This window comes from Onthophagus taurus, chromosome 3 (assembly GCF_036711975.1).
Source record: "Onthophagus taurus isolate NC chromosome 3, IU_Otau_3.0, whole genome shotgun sequence".
Taxonomy (NCBI): domain Eukaryota; kingdom Metazoa; phylum Arthropoda; class Insecta; order Coleoptera; family Scarabaeidae; genus Onthophagus; species Onthophagus taurus.
In genome coordinates, this window is record NC_091968.1 from 2,050,221 (window position 1) to 2,071,739 (window position 21,519).

The window sequence follows — 21,519 nt, forward strand, 5'->3', positions numbered from 1 at the left end:
TTAGTTCTGAAAGTTTTCATTGTTATTCGCTAGATTGTTGTATATTTTTATTGAAGAAATTGAAAGGTTAATTATAAGTGTTAATTTAATATTATTTTATTTTTAGAAATTTTCCATATTCATATATGATGAGAACATCCTCTTGTTAAAATATAATTACTGATTAACACATTTTTTCCCCTTTTAATTTTGCGTAACGTGGTACCCCGGTGGCTGTGAAAAAAAAGGGGCGCTTGTCATGAATATTCAAGGGGGTTGGTAACCACCCCGTGGGTTTTTCGGTGCACGACGCTATAAAAGTCTTCATGTATCACTAAGGGATGAGAGAAAACTCGGCAAAACTACCATTTCAAAAAAGAAGTAGATCGCCAAAAAAGAATTCGAAAAAAATTCCATAAAATTTACCACCACACTGAGTTTATTACCAACCCAAGTTTATTACCACCCAATTTAATATTTCCCTTTAGTGTTTTTTTAGCTTTTTTTAATAATGATTATCCTTTAATATTAAAATTGAAACAAAGATTAATGCGACGTTTTTTATTTTTAGTTTAAAATAGTTTCAATATTGAAGGAAAGGGGGCACTGAATAGAAAAGGAGAGCGAATCGTCGTCGATTCCGGGTAAAACGGTTTTCGGGATCGTCCCCGGAGGAAGACCGTAGCCCTAAATCGTCGACGAGTCGCTGACGCAGATGCTATCCTTAACTAGAAACTGGGAGAATTTGTTTCCAACCCTCCAACCCCCTTATCGTGCGCTACCGATACTCGAAATTTTCCTTTGTTTTTGGAACCTCCGTAGTCGTACCTAAGGAAACTCCTTGGCACGATTTCAATTAGATTAAACCTTCCCTTTTTATTTTTAAAGTCTTATCTCACGTGTTTATTTTATCTTCTTGGACTTGTTTGAATTTAACTGTCTTCTCTTGTAACTAAAGCAAGTTGATAAGAAGACCTCAAATATCCCTTAACTCGTCTGATATCCGATTACTACTATAATGTATTCATCTCGTCCCAAGTGTATCAAGTTTATAATTAAATAAAAGTGCAAATTCAACTCTATTCTAAACTTGGACCGTTCAAGTAACAAGTTAATGGGTGTATTCGTCGAAAACCATTCCATTTCCTTAAACTCTATTCATTTAAATATGAATTCAACTCCACCTGGTGAAATTCGCGCTTCTTAGCAAAAGTTGTTTGTAGATAAAACGAGAGAATCTGATGCGAAATTAGTGCTGTTAATAATCAAGATATTAATACATACTAATTAACCTAAGTAGATACATTTATTTAAAGGTTATGTTATAATGGGAAAATATTAATTTCAAATACGTTATAAATCGTGTAGATAATATTTATGGGAATTAAAAAATGATTTATGAGCCAAATTAAACTTTAAATTATCCTTTTTAATTTGATATAAGAATCGTTTCTTACCTTATATACAGTGAATTTCACTTAAGATGCAATATACAAATAGTTATTTTTGATACAAGATAGCGAAATGACACTTTTAAAAGAAACGAAAGTTTTTTTTGCGAGCTTTAGCGAGCAAAAAGAATCGTTCGAGAATGCAAAAGAATTTCGCGTATTAAACAACATTTTTTCGAAAACTGCGTATTTTAAAGTTATAAATTAATAAAAAGACCAAATTCAGGATAATGACATTTAGAATTCATTTAATGTTATGTCAAAAACTTAACGTCACATCGATTTAACCTCACATATTGAACAAATGTACTATTATATTATAAATTTGCATTTAAACATGAAATGAAATGATAAAACAATTAAATGTTGATTATTTTGTGTTTATAATTTGTTCATAACAATAAATTAACAATTAATAGTATCAAATTTTTTGATTGTCGTAGCTGGACGTAAAAGTCTTTTGCGTCCTGGACGTAATAGTTATTTATGTACCTAGTCGGCAAAGTGATGCTTTATCGAACGAGTATGAGTTTGCGAGTCGAGCGAGGCGAGTAACAGGCGAGTTCGATAAAGACACTTTGCTGACGTGTTGCATACAACATTTTATCGCCAACCGCAAAATTTAACGATATGAAGATATTCTAACCTACCAATATTATGACACGTGTCAAACGATTTGTTTTGTTAATATACCTCGGTAAAGTTACACTATGTATCAAAGGTCGGTGGTATAGTGGAGAAGGAAGTGCGCTTTCATACAGAAGGTACGGGGTTCAACGGCATTTTTTTCAAATTGACAGCAATTAGCGGCAGGTAAAGTATTTTGTCTGCCGCATATGCAGCAGGTAATAGTATATTAAAAAACAAGTTTTGTAAGACACGCTTGAAATGCACGAATTCAAGTGGAAAAACGAGTGGCGAAGCCACGAGTTTTTTAATGAATGACTGCTTTAAGTCTTATGAAACGTGTTTTTTATGCTATTTTTTGTAATTCGCGTTTTTATACTTTTTTTTAACAAAAATAAAGTAAATTTTGGCAATGTAGGGAAATAGGTATGTAGCAGTTGGTAACACCGGAACACTTGAAAATAGGAACTGTCAAAACACAAAATATATACACCTGAAAAAAATGTTTGATGTACACCTGCCAAAATAAGAGAAATTGCTGAAAGTCAATGTCCTCATCATTGTAGACTTTGTATTCGATGCTAAGAACGTGTTTAAACATCCATAGACAAAAATTGTCACATTGACAACTAGAAAAATTAATGACCCAATGTCACCAACTTGAACTGGTTCCATAAAATGTTACTAAAATCTCATTACAGCATCGGATGTTGTAAGGAGTCTCATTACAGCACCCGTTTGAGTACTGTTATAGCTTCCATTACCGTAGCGAATTACAAAAAGTACTTTGTCTGCTAGATCAAGAACTAGAATCATTCGGGTTTAGCTATCTTAAAAGACGTACGGCTAAACTCAAATATTTCTAGTTCTAGCTCTAATGTTAGTTTTTTTTTTTTTATGTGAAAATGTAAAACAAACAAAACTTTATTGCTATAAAAGAACAAAGGAAAATTGTACATTATTATAATTATCCTATTTAGCTTTGTTTGGTATCTTGCACTAACGTACACCAGTGCACACTTTTTCTTAAAAATAGTGTTTGGTAGACTGATGCAAACAAGTGTAGATAGTGCCGCCGCGTTTGGTAAGCGATTGAGTTTTAAAAGTGCAGACACTTTTCACACCGACTCGCCGGCAAGTGTAGGAAGTGTAGTGTAAGTCGACATAACCTTTAAGACGTATTTAGTTTTTTGAAAGTGTCAAAGTTAGATTTATTTAAACAAAAATAAAATATTGTAAGCTAGTAAAAACAATAAATAACAGTGTGATTTGTAGAATACGTTCTATTCAATTAAAATTAAAAACCCAATAGGAAGTTCTCCGGTTAAATATAATGACTAAAATTGAAAGACAGTTAAATGTAAAAATAATTTATGATGAAGGGGGAAAATATGTAAAAAGTGATGACGGTAGCCAAGTATTGGCACAAAACATAGAGAGTAAGTAAGATTTTTTTATACAATTACACAAAACACGAAACACTGCTAAATGTTTCGCGGAACTGTTTCTGTTGTAAGTATCATTTACTTTCCGGAATTCTGTTACTTCAAAACGACTGGATAAACTTTCAAACAACTCCCTAGATATTCTAAAATGCTTTTTAAACTGTACATCAGAATATTTGGGAACTACATCCTCAAAGTATTTATCGATGCAAGTTCTTTTATCTTTTTTACTTAAAAGTAAAAATACATTTTCTTCATCATCGCTGTCCTGTTCTTCAAAAATCATATCATTGTCTTCACTTTCGGTGTCAGACTCTAATAGGGTCACTACAGGCAACATTTCCTTTTTTGATTTATTCATCTTGATTCTTTGATCAATAATAAATTATTCAACTTCCTACAGAAATATAAAGATTACATAACCTATAACTGTCATAATAATCCGTTTTACCAAACACCTAAAATTGTTACACTTATGCACTTTGAAAATGTGTTGAAAACTGAGAGTTGTCAACTGCACTACACTTGCTACACTAGGAGTATTTATAGCAAGTGTACCAAACACAGCTATTAGCGGCGGTAGTGTAACAAAAAAAAAAAAAAGCAAAGATGATTATAACAATGACAGTGACAGTGGAAAACAAATCATAAATTCAATTCTGACAACTTTCTTTCCTATAGTTCGTTTTTTTTTCTATAATACTTGTCAATGTAAATTTTTTAGGGTTTCTGTTGGGATCATCTAGGACCCTTATAAAATTTATGTTGTTTTCCTGATTTTTAGTAACATTTTCAATAACTAAATAGTTGAGGTTAAAATACTAATAAATTTTTAGATAAATACGATTTTAACGAAGTACATATTTATTGTAAAAGCATTTTTTATGAATAACGAAAGCTCAAACGTCAGTGTGACATATCTATTTCAAAACATGATAAAACAAAACTCCCTGTTAATTTTGCCAACTTTACAACAATTTGACAGGTATTATAGAAAAAAACTTTTCTGCTTTGTTACTCTGTGCATTTCTTACACTTTTCTTCCCTTTTTGTTAGTTCTAGTGACAGTAAAAGTGTAATACTAGAACTAACACTATACGTAGAACTAGAATCATTCGGGTTTAGCCGTCTTTATAGACGTGCGGCTAAACCCGAATGTTTCTAGTTCTAGGTCTAGTGTTAGTTCTAGTTTTACACTAGCACTGTTACTTTGTAGAACTAACACTATACCTAGAACTAAAATCATTCGAGTTTAGCCGTCTTTATAGACGTGCCATGAATGTAGAAATGCACGTTAAAATCGCCTGTTATGATAATATTCTTGGTCAAAATTACTCTTATTTTCCATCTTAAGAGATGCACGGCTAAACCCGAATGATTCTAGTTCTAGGTATAGTGTTAGTTCTAGTTTTACAGTTTGGCTGTCACTAGAACTAACATTATAAAGTATTATAAAGATGGCTAAACCCGAATGATTCTAGTTCTAGGTCTTGTGTTAGTTCTAGTGATAGTGCTAGTGTAAAACTAGAACTAACACTAGACCGCGAAATAGAAACATTCGGATTTAGCCGCAGGTCTCTCAAGATGGCTAAACCCGAATGATTCTTGTTCTAGGTCTTATGTTAGTTCTAGTGATAGTGCTAGTGTAAAACTAGAGTTAACACTAGACCGCAAACTAGAAACATTCGGATTTAGCCGCACGTCTCTAAAGACGGCTAAACCGGAATGATTCTAGTTTTTGGTCTAGTTCTGCATAACAATTAAAGCTAGAACTATCACTAGACCTAGAACTAGAAACATTCGGGTTTAGCCGTGCGTCTGAAGACTCACGGCTAAACCAGAAACTTTCTAGTCTAAGTCTAGTGTCACTTGTAGTTTTACACTATCACTGTTACTATGTAGAACTAACACTATACCTAGAACTAGAATAATTTGCCGTCTTTAGAGATGTGCGGCTAAACCCGAATGATTCTAGTTCTAGGTATAGTGTTAGTTCTAGTTTTACACTTGCACTGTTACTAGAACTAAAATTAGACCTAGAACTAGAATCATTTGGGTTTCAGACGCAAGGCTAAACCCGAAACTTTCTAGTTCTAGGTCTAGTGTTAGTTTTAGTTTTAATTGTTATTCACTAGATTGTTGTATATTTTTATTGAAGTAGTTGAAAGGTTAAATATACGCATTGGTTAAATATAAGTATTAATTTAATATTATTTTATTGGTATTTTATGTCTTTGTGGTAAATGGAATACCTATCTTTAAGTTAATTATTATTTAACACGATATTATTTCATTTTGAATCAAAATCTGGGTAAAAAGTTAAAATGTTATTTTCAAAAATAACAGCATTGTGTTTATTTTTGCTCTATAACAATTAAGTAAGTATTCTAGCATTATAATTATCAATTCTTTTACGTACCCAATACAACCTATTGGTAACCATGGAAACGTATTTCGTTTTAAGGGTAGTTCTGACATTAAGAAATGACTTATTATTATTTAGATAAGTTTACTGCCAAGTTATAGTATTTAGCCAGTATGTTTCTACAACTTATTGTTTTGTGCAAGAGAAAGAAGATAATCTCATTTAAAAGGACAAAATTAAAGCGTTTCAGAGAAAATGGTAGATTTGGAAAAAACTGTGTAGTGTATCTTCACCTTTTCCAAGCAAAACTTTTCCTTTGCAATATTACCCAATGCCTGTACAGGGTGGTTTAAATTCGATATCCGAATAGGCTGTCTCGGAAACATAGCCACATGTCATGATCTCGTTTTTCCAGAAACTGCTAATGCCAAAAACCTGAAAGCGCTGTCGTCTTTTGTTTTTCCCCTAGAGGCCAAAATTGAAAATATCGTAAAACCAGCAAGTGCAATTATCTTGGTTATTATTATAGGTGGAGTATTATAACTAAGACATTATATGGACACTTTTTACAGAGAATCTGATGACGTAGTCAAAAAAATGTTTTCGGTTTTAGATTTTAAGATATTATGACAAATTTCGTTTCTTTTAATTGAAACAACCACTGATTATTCGCTTATTAAATTCGTTATTTTTTTCTGATTACAAAAATATGGGATTAGATAAGTCTATTTCTTATTGTTTTAGAATAAAGCTATAAATAAGCTTTTTTTTTAGTGTCGTCAAAGAAATTAAATTTACAGTTTCCTGTAAATTACAGTACTATAACTAAAAATTATTCTACTAAAAATTTATATAAAATTTACTTTATTTTCTAATATGTAACATTCTAACATGTTAAACTTTTCATAATTTAAGTTTTTGAATACAAACAAATGTTGCTATGTTTATTTGAATTAAAAAAATATAAGTACCGCGGTTTGCCACCATTTTGGCTCGAAAGTCAAGCGGGAAATTTAAAACTATGTCGTTCTATTGATAACATTACGCCAAAACTCCTTTATTTTTTCTCGTGATACTCTTAAGAGTCCAAAGCCCCTCTTACTGCTAATTTTGCAACACCAAAGGCAACAAGACGGCAATATTTTTGTAAATAAGTGGTGAGTAGCAGTGACAAGTTGTCAAACCGCCATTTTGGATCGAAAACAGGCGTCATGAACCGCGGTACTTTGTAAATCTAGGGACTTTAAAAAAATATATATATGATCGCCATCTATCAATAATTTATTAAGTCATTTAATAATAATATTAAATATTAATAAAAAATGTGAAATAATGCAATCTATTCCAACTTTTGTGTAAAACAAATATAAATTAAATAGTTCAACAAATGTATTTGTTTCAAATATCAGAAATGTGTTTTTTTTAATTTTTAGTTATAATTTACAGGAAACTGTAAATTTAATTTCTTTGACGACACAAAAAAAAGTTTATTTGTTGCTTTATTCTAAAACAATAAGAAATAGACTCGTCAAGCCCTATATTTTTGTAATCAGAAAAAAATAATGAATTTAATAAACGAATAATCAGTTTCCATTTAAAAAAACCAAAATTGTCATGATATCTCAAAATCTAAAACCGAAACATTTTTTTTGGCTACGTCATGAAATTCTCTGTAAAAAGTGTCCATATAATGTCTTAGTTATAATACTCCACCTATAATAATAACCAAGATAATTGCACTTGTTGGTTTTATTATATTTTCAATTTTGGCCTGTAGGAGAAAAACAAAAGACGATAGCGCTTTGAGGTTTTTGGTATTAGCAGTTTCTGGAAAAACGAAATCATGACATGTAAGCTACTTTTTTTCTAACTCTTATAGGTTCCGAGTTAGCCTATTCGGACATCGAATTTGAACCACCTTGTACTATTAAGAATTTTATCCATGTTGCAAGTTGGGAATATATTAAGAATTATACCAAAAAGATATACTAGAAAAAACTTCTTTAGCTTGCTTTTATTTAAATATATATCGAGACTAGTTTCGAGGTTACACCCTCATCTTCAGTCGAAACTAGCAAAGACGAAAAAACGAAAAACACATTAAAATATTAAAATAAAACAGTTTAAAAAACTTACAGTCAAAATTTTCAAAGCGATTTATACATGAAAAGCGAAAAACTCAAACGAAAAAACATTATCTCGAAGAAAACTTCTTTAGAAGGTATGAACACGTTAAAATTGAAAAATAAATAATCACAATAAAAACATTCACAATATAACTCAAAATGTAAAATAACATACGACATCAAAATATATTAAAAATTTTTGTCAAAAACGAAAAACGAAAAGATGTCGACGGTGAGACGAGAACAAAGGAACTGGGAAAAAGACTTGAGCGGGTTTTAAACCTGCATTGAACTACCCGAGCAAATAAACTTGTTATATAATTGTTTTATGATCTCTCAGAGACATAAAAATAGGTTTATTATACAATTGAAGTTGATCATTTAATAATTCGCAGTTATTGTTATTTTTGTGTTTGTTAATTTCCAAAATTTCGAGCAGATCTAGCCTATAACCTTTTTCACATTTATGTAGAAGTTTAGTGTTATTATAGTCTATCTTGTGGCCTGTTTCAATGTGATGTTTGAATACATTGGAATTATCTTTGGTTTTGTGTTCTCGTATACGAGTCTCCAATTTACGCCCTGTTTGCCCAATATAAACTGAGTTACAATTAGAACAACCAATTGAATATATGCCACATTCTTTGAAAATATCTTTGTTCTTCATATGGTAGTTGGATAAAAATCGAAGAATCGTGTTATTATTCGAAAATGCCAAGGAAAGATTATATTTGGAAAAAATGTTTTGCCTGAAAGGTGACATTATTGAAAGGAATGGGCTTATATTTCAAATTATTTAGAGTTTTAACATAAAGTGGGTCTCTTTGTTGCTGTATTTTATGAAATAATCTATTAATAATATGTTTTGGGAATTTATTATTATATGCAAGCTCAAACACATAGTCAATTTCTTTTATCCTATTCTGTTTGGAGAGTGGATAGTTAAATATTCTATTTATTAAAAATCTAAAATTAGCAAGTTTTTGTGACATAGGATGTTCTGAATCATAGGGAATAGTTGTTGAGATGGTCGATGGTTTCCTATGAATGTTGTACTCAATTTTATATTTATCTGTTCTTGTTAAATTTAAGTCTAGAAAATTAAGTTGATCATTTTCTTCAATTTCTATAGTAAATTTAAGGTTCTTATTAACTTTATTCAAATAATTCAAAAAACTCATCAAATTTTCTCTGTTCTCTTCCCAAATGCAAAAAATAATATTTTTCTTGTGAGGATTAATATTATTTAGAATATAGTTTTGTTCGATGTAATCTAAAAAGATATCTGCTAGGAGACCTGATAAAGGCATGCCCATAGGTAAACCTTCCGAGATAAAGTAGTATTCGTTGTTAAATGTACAATAATTTTGAGTGACTATGTGTTTTAAAATATAATTTAAATGTTCGACGATCGTTTTATTATCTGAAAATGAGTTAAATATTTTTGACGTTATTTCTAATGTTTGGTCAATTGGAACATTTGAGTAAAGGTTAGTGACGTCGACGGAAACAAGAATTTTGTCTTTTATTTTTAAATCTTTAGTCATTTCTATGAATTGGGTGAAATTATCAATGGAGTACTTCGGAGCAAAGTTAATATCCTTAAATATGTTTAACATAAAATTAACAAGTTTTTGGGTAGGTGAGTTATTAAAGGAGGTAATAGGTCTAATGGGAACTAGTCTCGATATATTGTAATAATAACCATTACCAGCAGTTTAGTCTTGTTTGATTATCGTATTGATCGTAGAAGAGTTTTTTTTAAACAATTATAAAATAATGTTAGATACTATACACTAGTGAATTTCGGTACATTTTATTGTTCTTTAATGTTCTAATCCTAAACTATCACTTGTAAAGTCGATGCGAAGTAATTTTAAAGATTCGATATTAGATAACCTCAATTTAAATTTTTGAAAATTATTTATTTAAATCTTTATCTACCCGGATCATACCTATTTAGAACGATAAACTTAACTTGGTTAACAAAGAAAATAATTAATATTTGTATGGAATAATGAAATTTGGATGAAAATTTACAAAATTAATTTGAACATATTGGAAAATTTATAGTTGAGATCAGAAGAAAATGAATGGATATTTGAAAATTGTTTTAAAAGAGCATCAAAACTACGAAATATCACGCATAATTATAAATAATTTTAAAAATTTAAATAATAATTTGACAAATTGAATTAGAGACATTTCAAATGTCAAAGTTGGCTACATTGAAAAAACTAAGACACAAATTCCAAATCCATAAATTTAACCAATCAGGAGAGGTTATTTGGAAATTTAACATCCGAAAAACGGAATTTATCAACAAAAAGAGTGTGCTTCCTGTTGTCTAAAAAGACACACACATTTTTTTTGCTCTGCTGAAAATTATTTAAATCAACGTGTTAACGAGTTTAAAAAAATATATCCGTTCCTGTTTAACTCTGAAAAAAAACAATTCATCTTGTTCCTATTAAAGAAGAATATCCGTTCCTGTTCAATAATTTCGAAGAAACGATTAAATTCGCTCCTGATCAAGTAAAGCAATTGGTTCCGTTTCTGGTAGAAACCATCATCACTAGTGAAGAGAAAAATTGGTTCTCAATCCTGAAGCCAACCATCACCTGTCACGAAGAAAATATTATTCTGAGTTTGACCTCCAAGGTTCCCATAGAAACAAATTGGCTAAGTTATTTTTTTTTTATAATTTATTGTTTTTGTTGATACATTTTTTAAAGAAAAAAACTTTTCTTACCTTCAATAAGAGAAGTTCTTGATAAATTCAATATAATTTTTGAGATTACTATTACAATTTCCTAATTAATTTAATATTTGACGAGTTGTTATACATATCTGAGTTGATAAATATTACTTCGAATCAACTAATTTAGAATATTTATTTATATAATCAGTATATTTTGTTAATTTTGTCGACAACATCTCAATTTGATTGCACCTTAAGTTGTGTACATGTTTGTCTTGACAGTATTACCAGAACCTGCCTTAACCCTGAGATAATTCGACAATTCTGTTTAAATATTTAAATTTTTTTCAATTTAATAAAAAAACAAATTATTATAAAATTTAGTAATGTTGTTTTCATTAAAATAATTCTTTTCAAAAGAAGAGGGACTATTTGCGGTCCATTTGGAAAAACATTACAGTATACCGGGTGTCCCTCAAAAGTGGTTCACCCCCATATTTTTCTTTATTATTGGTGATATAAGAAAACCATTTGGAATGCATAGTTAGGTCGCTAAAACGGATTATTACGACATGAAATCATTCTTTTTGTACTTCCGGTTATACCGGATGTGAGTACTAATTTCGCTATTTTTTTAAATCTATAATTTTTTTTTCTTCAGTTGGGTTGATAGTATAATTTCACATAACTTTTACTTGAAAAAATTTTCACGATAGCTTATAATTTTTGAAAAAAAAATTATTTTCGTTATTTTATAACGTTTCAGTACCTTCGGAAAATGTATTACAACTTTTGACGCATAGTGACGCATAGTAGCTAGGTTAATAGTATAAACTACGTTATGTCCCTCTTGATTTGCTATTTCTCGAGCAGTGATCACTGCTATGCTTTAGTCAGTGGTTCTTTTTTAATAATGGTGTAAATTAACAGTTGTATTAAATTAGTTTTAAAAGAATAACGCGATCAAACAATTAAGTTTAATTCAATTATTTTTGATGTTTTATTTTTTTCTTTATTTTTTGTTCTTTTACACTAAATGTTCTGTAGCTGATAGTAACTGACAATGTCCATTGTACATTATAATTTGGATTGTTTATTTTATTTTGGTTAAAACCTCTCAGATCACCTGACCTCACACCTTTAGATTCTTTTTATGGGGTAAAATCAAAAATGAGCTGTATAATACACCAGTATGGTCTCGTGAGGTATTAGAAAATAAATCGAGTTAGAAATTGTATTACCTAAATATCTCCGCAGGAATAATTTATATTTTTGAACTTACAATTGAATTAAATTTAATTGTTGGATAGCGTTTTTCTTTTAAAACTAATTTAATACAACTGTTAATTTACACCATTATTAAAAAAGAACCACTAACTAAAGTATAGCAGTGATCACTGCTCGAGGAATAGCAAGTCAAGAGAGACATACCGTAGTTTGTACTATTAACCTAGCTACTATGCGTCAAAAGTTGTAATACATTTTCCGAAGGTACTAAAACGTTAAAAAATAACGAAAAATTTTTTTTTTTTCAAAAATTATAAGCGATCGTGAAAATTTTTTCAAGTAAAAGTTATGTGAAATTATACTGTCTACCGAACTGAAGAAAAAAAAATTGTAGATTTAAAAAAATAGCGAAATTAGTACTCACATCCGGTGTAACCGGAAGTACAAAAAGCATGATTTCATGTCGTAATAATCCGTTTTAGCGCCCTAACTATGCATTCCAAATGGTTTTCTTATATTACCAATAATAAAGAAAAATATGGGGGTGAGCCACTTTTGAGGGACACCCGGTATTTAAATAAAAGCAAGCTAAAGAAGCTTTTTCTAGTATACCTTTTTGGTGTAATTTTTAATATTGTACTATTAAGCTATGTTGCATTTTATGTGGGAAAGTGCAAGTGCATAGTGGTTTCGTAACTATGGTTACTGCATTCATATATTGCTATAAATACAGTGTGTTAATTAATTATCGTACCCGACGTCATCATTGCAAGTATGTAACCAATATCACACTGAATATATCTGAATACGCAAATCGCGTATTGCAATACCAGTACTGTGATATTGGATAATATGTTGATTTTTAATCTAATGAAGAAATATCAAATTTAAACCCAAATTTTAAAAATTCATTTAGTTCGTATTTATGGGAATTAAGAAACGATTCGTACATCAAAATAAAGTTTGAAATCTCACAATATGATCTAGCCTAAATAAAATGAAAAATAACCTTTATAACGATCAATTCTAACCTTACTATTTGTTAAGGTTAAAAATCACGTTATTAGAAGTTCATTTTCTTTTTGTTCTTTATCATTTCTCTTTGACGTTATGGTGAAAAATCGTCGTTTCTCGTATTTCCCCCACAATATCCAGACTATTTCTGTCGTGAAATTTATCAAATCCGATCGTGGTTTTAGATTTATAACTCCATAAATACCAGAGATATACCACACTACAGAAAATATTTCCCCCAATCCCCTCGGATTCTAACAAATAAATCGCCTCGCAATTTTTAAAAGCTAGATCTTCTTAAATAAATTTAATTATAACCACAAAAAATATACGTTACAAGTTTTTTAAGTCTTTTTGTATCTTTTTTATCATTAAAAAACGTAGATTTTTCAATCTCCGTTCTTAACTTGAGCGGCTTTCGGACTTGGTATACAATTACCTAACGTCGGAGGTCATCCCGTATAATTGGGTATGTATTACAAAGCCATTACTATTCTCGGCCCTTTACAAGGGTTCCATATTAAACGTTAGTGAGCGACCTCCGCTCCCCTACTATTCGGTAATTAATGTGGAGATTATCGCGCTTTAGATCTCGTGAAATTACGCAAATTTCCCGCGCGTCCTAACCCCTTTAAACGTGTATATTATTATCTTGCCTTGAAAATCGAAAAGTAGATTACGTTAATTAGGTGACATTATTAATATCCTTAATAAGTAATGATCTTACCTTTTTACTTGAATGTTTGTGATACCTCGCTGGGTGTAACATACACATATATCGATCCATAGCCATACAAATTAATATAACAGCACTCTGTTGGCTGATTGCGCCGCGAAGTAACGCTTGAATTTGACAAAGTAATTCTCCGTAGGGCCAACACCTTCTAAATGATGGTATTATCGCGAAGGGGGTTACGAAAAATCCCATCGCCAGATCGTTACTGGCCAAAGATGTGAGCAAATATCTTGGCTAAAACAACAATAATTTCTTTTTATATAATTTAATTTTATTTGATATTTTCTTACTTGTGAATGAATATATTTAGAATACTTCCTACTATTTATTATTAAAATCAGCATCATATTCGCTGCTAGTACTCCAACGGTTAGAATTAAAACGATTGTAGCTTGTAGACTTCCTGAAAAATCCATCGATCTCCAAACGTCGGGATCGAATCTTGGATGGGAACAGCTCATATTATGTAATGATGGTGCAACCAAAACCATAGTTTTATGATGCATTTTGCTGATTATTTTGGGTTTAATTGCTATCTTCTTTGCGATAATAACACCCAAATTATTTTTTGATTCATTTCTAATCTAAACTCGAACATGTTCGAGTTTTTATTTATTTTTTAAAAATGTAGTTCTATTTTCGATCGTTGTTCCCTGAAACAAAGATAAAAGAGTGAATACAAGACTAGAAATGGAGAAATAGAAGCGACGGTAATAAAAGTAAATTTAATACTTGACGTAGTTGGGTTTCGTGCCAAAAGAAAGAGATCTCTTTGGCAAAGAGTCTTGGAGAAATAAAACCGAAGCCAAAAGCGCTTCGGGAGAATCGAGCATTAATCTACCCTATATCAAACCGATCTCTGGTCGGTTTAATGGGAAATACTCGAGAGGATATTGTCAAAATGATTGAAAATATTTAACGCGACGTTAACCATCTTCTTAAATACAATTTAAAGTTGATACTATTTACAAAACCACTTTGTTTTATCGACTTAACTAATTTTAACAAAATTTACTCGTAGATGAATGTAATGGTTAAAGAGTAATGTCGAAATCTTGAGTGAAACAGGTGCGATTAATCTCTAAATCTAATCAAAATAGCAGGAATTCCATCAGGTCATGTTATGCAGCCCTCCTAAAGCCTCCGACGTCCATCCCAATGCAATCGTCCCTTCCTAGACTCTAGACTAGGAGCAACACTAAACTTGTACATGATTAGAGTGAAATCGGTCGAATTATAATTTCCATAAACAAAGAGGAAATTCTATCCTTATCGGGGAATATCTCATCATTGAATTTAATACGGTCGAGGACATTTAAGACCATTTAAGATCTTACTCAACAAAACATTGTTCGTGGTTAATGTAACGTTAATTGATTACTAAATTAGATATAAACAACACAATTTTATATTAAAAACCTTGGATATACATAAAAGCACGTCCTAAATGAAATATATGTCACACTATTGTTTAAGTAAAGAAAGACGAATGACGACAACTTATTGTGTTGTCTGTGATTTCTGCAAACTGATTGGGAATTAAGAAATGGGACGTTGCCAGATTGTAAAAGAACGTGTAAGGTTAGATTGTACCAAATTTTAGGTCTCTCTGGTGATAGATTCATTACATAATAGATTTTTGAAAATCACCTATTTAATTTGACGTTTCTTTAATGTGAAGTTAACGAAAAAAATTTATTTCTCCAAAACTGTTAGGAATTAAGTAAGTAAATTTTTCGAGGTCAAAAAGGAACGTTTGAGGGTAGATTATACCAAATTTTAAGTTTCCACGGAGATCAATTCATTTTATACACAGTTTTAAAAATCACCAGATTAATATGATGTTTCTTGAATGTGAAGTTAACGAAAAAAATTAATTTCTTCATAACTGTTAGGAATTAAATAATGAAATTTTTTGAGGTTAAAAAGGAACGTTTGAGGTTAGGTTATGCCAAATTTTAAGTTTCTATGTTGATCAATTCATTTTATAAGCAGTTTTAAAAATCACCAGATTAATATGACGTTTCTTGAATGTGATGTTAGTTAACGAAAAAAATTAATTTCTCCAAAACTGTTAGGAATTAAGTAATGTAATTTTTTGAGGTTAAAAAGGAACGTTTGAGGTTAGGTTATACCAAATTTTAAGTTTCCATGGTGGTTAATTCATTTTATACACAATTTTAAAACTCACCAGTTTAATGTGACATTTCTTGAATGTGAAGTTAAAAAAAAATTACTTTCTCCAAAACTGTTAGGAATTAAGTAATTAAATTTTTGTAGGTTAAAAAGGAACATTTGAGGTTAGGTTATACCAAATTTTAAGTTTCCATGGTGATCAATTCATTTTATACACTGTTTTAAAAATCACCAGTTTAATATGACGTTTCTTGAATGTGATGTTAACGAAAAAAATTAATTTCTCCAAAACTGTTAGGAATTAAGTAATGTAATTTTTTGAGGTTAAAAAGGAACGCTTGAGGTTAGGTTATACCAAATTTTAAGTTTCCATGGTGATCAATTCATTTTATACACAGTTTTAAAAATCACCAGTTTAATATGACGTTTCTTGAATGTAAAGTTAAAGAAAATATCAATTTCTCCAAAACTCGTAGGAATGAAGTGATTAAATTTTTTGAGGTTAAAATGGAATGATTAAGGTTAGGTTATACCAAATTTTAAGCTTCCATGGTGATGAATTCATTTTATACACAGTTTTAAAAATCTCCAGTTTAACATGACGTTTCTTGAATATGAAATCAATAAAAATGAATTACTCCATAACCGTTAGGAATTAAGCAATGAAATTTTTTGATGTTAAGGAGGAACGTTTGAGGTTAGGTTATACCAAATTTTAAATTTTCATGGTGATCAATTCATTTTATACACAGTTTTAAAAATCTCCAGTTTAATATGACGTTTTTTGAATATGAAATCAATAAAAATGAATTTCTCCATAACCGTTAGGAATTAAGCAATGAAATTTTTTGAGGTTAAGGAGGAACGTTTGAGGTTAGGTTATACCAAATTTAAAATCTCCCTGGTGATCGATTCATTTTATACACAATTTTAAAAATCACCAGTTTAATATGACGTTTCTTGAATGTGAAGTTAACGAAAAAAATTAATTTCTCCAAAACTGTTAGGAATTAAGTAATGAAATTTTTTGAGATTAAAAAGAAACGTTTGAGGTTAGGTTATACCAAATTTTATGTTTGCATGGTGATCGATTTTGTTTATATGCTTCTGTAAACAGCGGTTTAATTTAACGATTGTTAAAAGTGGAATAGAGTTTTCTCCAAAACTGTTCTGAATTAAGTAATTAAACTTTTTGAGGTTATAAAGAAATGTTTGTGCTTAGGTTATACCGAATTTAAAGTTTCCCCGACAAACAGTTTTTTTAATAAACATTTTTTAAATCAGCTGATTTGATTTTGAACATAAAATTAAGAAAATTTTTAAGTAAATTTAAATTTAAAAATTTAAATTTACAGTTAAATTCTTTAGCCTAATCCATAATACTAAATTTCTTAAATTTAATTAGTCTTTTTTCTGTTTCTTCGGAAACAGGGATTGTATTACAGTAGGATAAACAACACAAACTATTGGATCTATGAATGAATTGGATACCGCTTCCAGAACAATGACAGTTATACACTTTAATATAATACATTATAATCTGTCTAGCACAGTTGTTACCAAAAACAGTTACGAGTTTCGCTTGGATATGAAGGATTTTATTAAATTTCAGTAAACAAAATGCACTCACCTGACATCCTCGTAAAGATTCTCCTTTTACTTAATTCTTGGTGTGGATTTAAAGTACAACCTCGAAAAGTGTCTTTTATTATACAAGATTGGATTAATAATTTATAATTGTAACATTAATTAGAAGAAAATTAATAAAAAAAGAAATATGGTGGTGACTTTTACACAGATTTTTCATTCCAATAGTTCGTAATGAAGTCAAGGGTTGGGTGGATTGGAAATGGCTTGACGGGGGGTTGGAAGGAACACGGCTACGAAGGGAAGTTCGCGCTTATTGGGTTATCGCAATGAGCAAGGATTTGCACCTCGCCTCTCTCTCTCATTCCTCCGAAGAGGAAAACTCCAACATCGGCGACGACGGTACCCAGATGTTCTGTTCATCACCTAACAGTGATTTATATTAAAAGGTTTCTGCAATGAACTATCCGTCGCCTCCCGTTTACATTCGTTCAGTCGCCGGAAACGGAAGTGGAAAATCGAATTTTTCGCATCTGCCCACGCATTAAAATTAAAATTAAAAAAAAATAGAAATAAAACAATATCGAAAATAATAAAGATATATAAAGTAATAATATAAAAATTTGTTTCTGCTATAATAATCATAACCCTTAAGATTTTTCTTTTAAAGGTAAACTCAAAGTTGTTTACTTGGGAACTAAACCCGCAACTCGTAACTCACTTTACATCCAGACGATAAACCACACGACAATTTTTTTCATCCTTACCATCGTCGTTAGCCTCGACGTTTCAGAAAAATACTAACGATTTCAACTTCTTTTAAATCAAAAAAATTGAACACTTTCGACAGCGCTTTATAAACTCCCAACTCAACTTGCGTTTCAACCCTCTCAATCTTTATGTCCTTCCATATGTGTGTGTGTTCACTCGGGGCGTATGTCATAAATCAAAACGGTCTAAACTCCCCAAACATGCTCTAACACGTTCAAACAATGAACGTGGCTTTTGGTTTAAACGCTTTCGCCAAACATTTTCTGTTTAAACTTTGAGGATCGATATGAATACTTTTTATTTTCATCATTTTGACGAATAAATTTTAATAGATTTTCAACTTTAATTGGTAATTACCGCTTACTAATTAACCCGTTTAATGGCCTAATTAACTGTAAAAACAAACACCCCTTTGGGAAATTAATGTTTATACGCGGTGTCTTAAACGTTTCTAATAATAACAACTTGCACAGTTCTAAACTTTAAAGTTACTAAGTTTCTAAAATTAAATACATAGTGGGTGCATCGTAATTTATGTTTTTATTCTTTTTTTTTTGGGTTAGTTTGGGGGTTGATTTTATGATGGATCGCACCGGAAAAAATGGAAATATAAAAGGAATGTTTTTCCATAGGGACGTTTTAGCCTTGTTTTGTTTCGATCCATATTCAACCTTTATGGATCTATATTCACGCTTCCAGTATTTTCTTTTTTGTTTTGGGTTGGCATTTATTAACACGCACAACGAGAAAATAATTTGATTTGTGGTGGTGCGTGCATATTTTTGAGGCGTTGGTTATAAATTTGTGTAATTAAATAATAAGTTCATTAATAACGCGACTACGTGTTGTATCAAAGTATTTATTTGAAATTTAATTTTCTTTTTGCAATATTTTTGATCAATTTATTTATGATTTCTAAATTATTAATCTAAACAAATTCTTATATAAATGAGTAGTTACGGAAAAAATACTTTTCCTTTTTCCTATTTCTGTATAAAATCAGTTCTTTTGGCATTTTTGCAAAAATTCGGCTGAGCAGAATTGTTGGTCAATCTAATTTGAAGTGTATCGGATTCCTCGTTTTTTGTCCTTTCCTGTTTTTGTGAAAAATCAGTTTCTATTGAGTTTTGCAAAAATTGAAGTAAGCAGAACTTTTCGGTCAACCTAATTCGAAATGCATTATAATCCTCGTCATCTCAGAAAGTAATAAAATAGAAAGAAAAGCTTTTATTAATAATTCTTCGTTGTTGACCATCTTCTGTCATCCTCTTCCGTCATCACCCTTAAGAATAACAAAAAGGTACTCCTTTTGCGCAATTTGTAATTACCTTTCTTTGCTGCTAATTATCTGCTTGGATCTTTAGACTAATTTACACTTTCCTTATGTTAGTTCAGTTGGGTATAGAAGTATAGACCCTTCCAGATACTACATTTTGCTTTCAACAAACGTCAATGTCAAACTTAAACATTTTTATTAAAAAAATCGTTCTGCCGGAAATCTTTAAATTTGGTATAACCAAAGCACGAACGTTCCTTTATAACCTCAAAAAGTTTCATACTTCACTCCTAACTGTTTTGGAGAAAAGAAAATGATCTTAATTTTATGTTCAAAATGAAATCAGCTGATTTAAAAATTGTTTATTACAAAAACTGTTTGTCGGGGAAACTTTAAATTCGGTATAACCTAAGCCGAAACATTTCTTTATAACCTCAAAAAGTTTAATTACTTAATTCAGAACAGTTTTGGAGAAAACAACTCTATTCCACTTTTAACAATCGTTAAATTAAACCGCTGTTTACAGAAGCATATAAACAGAATCGATCACCATGCAAACATAAAATTTGGTATAACCTAACCTCAAACGTTCCTTTTTAATCTCAAAAAATTTCATTACGTAATTCCTAATAGTTTTGGAAAAATTAATTTTTTCGTTAACTTCACATTTAAGAAACGTCATATTAAACCGGTGATTTTTAAAATTGTGTATAAAATGAATTGATCATCATGAAACCTTAAAATTTGGTACAACCTAACCTCAAATGTTTGTTTTTAACCTCAAAACATTTCATTACTTAAGTCTTAACAGTTTTGGAGAAATTAATTTTTTTTTAACTTCACATTCAAGATACGTCAAATTAAACTGATGATTTTTAAAACTGTGTACAAAATGAATTGATCACCATGGAAACTTAAAATATGGTATAACCTAACCTCAAACGTTTCTTTTTATCCCCAAAAAATGTCATTAGTTAATTCCCAACAGTTTTGGAGAAATTAATTTTTTTCGTTAAATTCTCATTCAAGAAACGTCAAATTAAACTGCTGATTTTTAAAAGTGTGTATAAAAAGAACTAACCACCATGGAAACTTAAAATTTGGTATAACCTAACCTCAAACGTTTCTTTTTAATCTCAAAAAATTTCATTACTTAATTCCTAACAGTTTTGGAGAAATTAATTTTTTTCGTTAACTTCACATTCAAGAAACGTCATATTAAACTGGTGATTTTTAAAATTGTGTATAAAATGAATCGATCACCAGGGAGATTTTAAATTTGGTATAATCTAACCTCAAAGGTTCCTCCTTAACCTCAAAAAATTTTATTGCTTAATTCCTAACGGTTATGGAGAAGTTCATTTTTATTGATTTCATATTCAAGAAACGTCATATTAAACTGGAGATTTTTAAAACTGCGTATAAAATGAATTGATCACCATGAAAATTTAAAATTTGGTATAACCTAACCTCAAACGTTTCTCCTTAATCTCAAAAAATTTCATTACTTAATTCCTAACAGTTTTGGAGAAATTAATTTTTTTCGTTAAATTCTCATTCAAGAAATGTCAAATTAAACTGCTGATTTTTAAAAGTGTGTATAAAAAGAACTAACCACCATGGAAACTTAAAATTTGGTATAACCTAACCTCAAACGTTTCTTTTTAACCTCAAAAAATTTCATTACTTATTTCCTAACAGTTATGGAGAAATTAGTTTTTATCGTTTTCATATTCAAGAAACGTCATATTAAACTGGAGATTTTTAGAACTGTGTATAAAATGAATTGATCACCATGGAAACTTAAAATTTGGTATAACCTCACCTCAAACGTTTCTCCTTAACCTCAAAAAATTTCATTACTTATTTCCTAACAGTTATGGAGAAATTAATTTTTATCGTTTTCATATTCAAGAAACGTCATATTAAACTGGCGATCTTTAAAACTGCTTATAAAATGAATTGATCAACATGGAAACTTAAAATTTGGTATAACCTAACCTCAAACGTTCCATTTTAACCTCAAAAAATTTAATCACTTCGAACTGTTTCGAAACTCGTAACTGTTTTTGGTAACA

The 21,519-nt window shown here is 30.2% G+C and overlaps 1 protein-coding gene across 2 annotated transcripts in view; it reads right to left on the reverse strand.

Annotated features, from left to right (window-relative positions):
• Positions 1-21,519, reverse strand: part of LOC111420072 (trace amine-associated receptor 8c) — a 62,186-nt gene that overhangs the window by 30,863 nt on the left and 9,804 nt on the right. For both annotated transcript variants that reach the window (XM_023052976.2, XM_023052975.2), the window contains exons 2-3: positions 13,962-14,324; positions 13,663-13,905 (exon numbers count right to left, since the gene is read on the reverse strand). In XM_023052976.2, coding sequence (XP_022908744.2) covers positions 13,663-13,905; positions 13,962-14,177 — 459 coding nt within the window. In that variant the 5' untranslated portion in view covers positions 14,178-14,324. The remainder of the gene's footprint in view (positions 1-13,662; positions 13,906-13,961; positions 14,325-21,519) is intronic.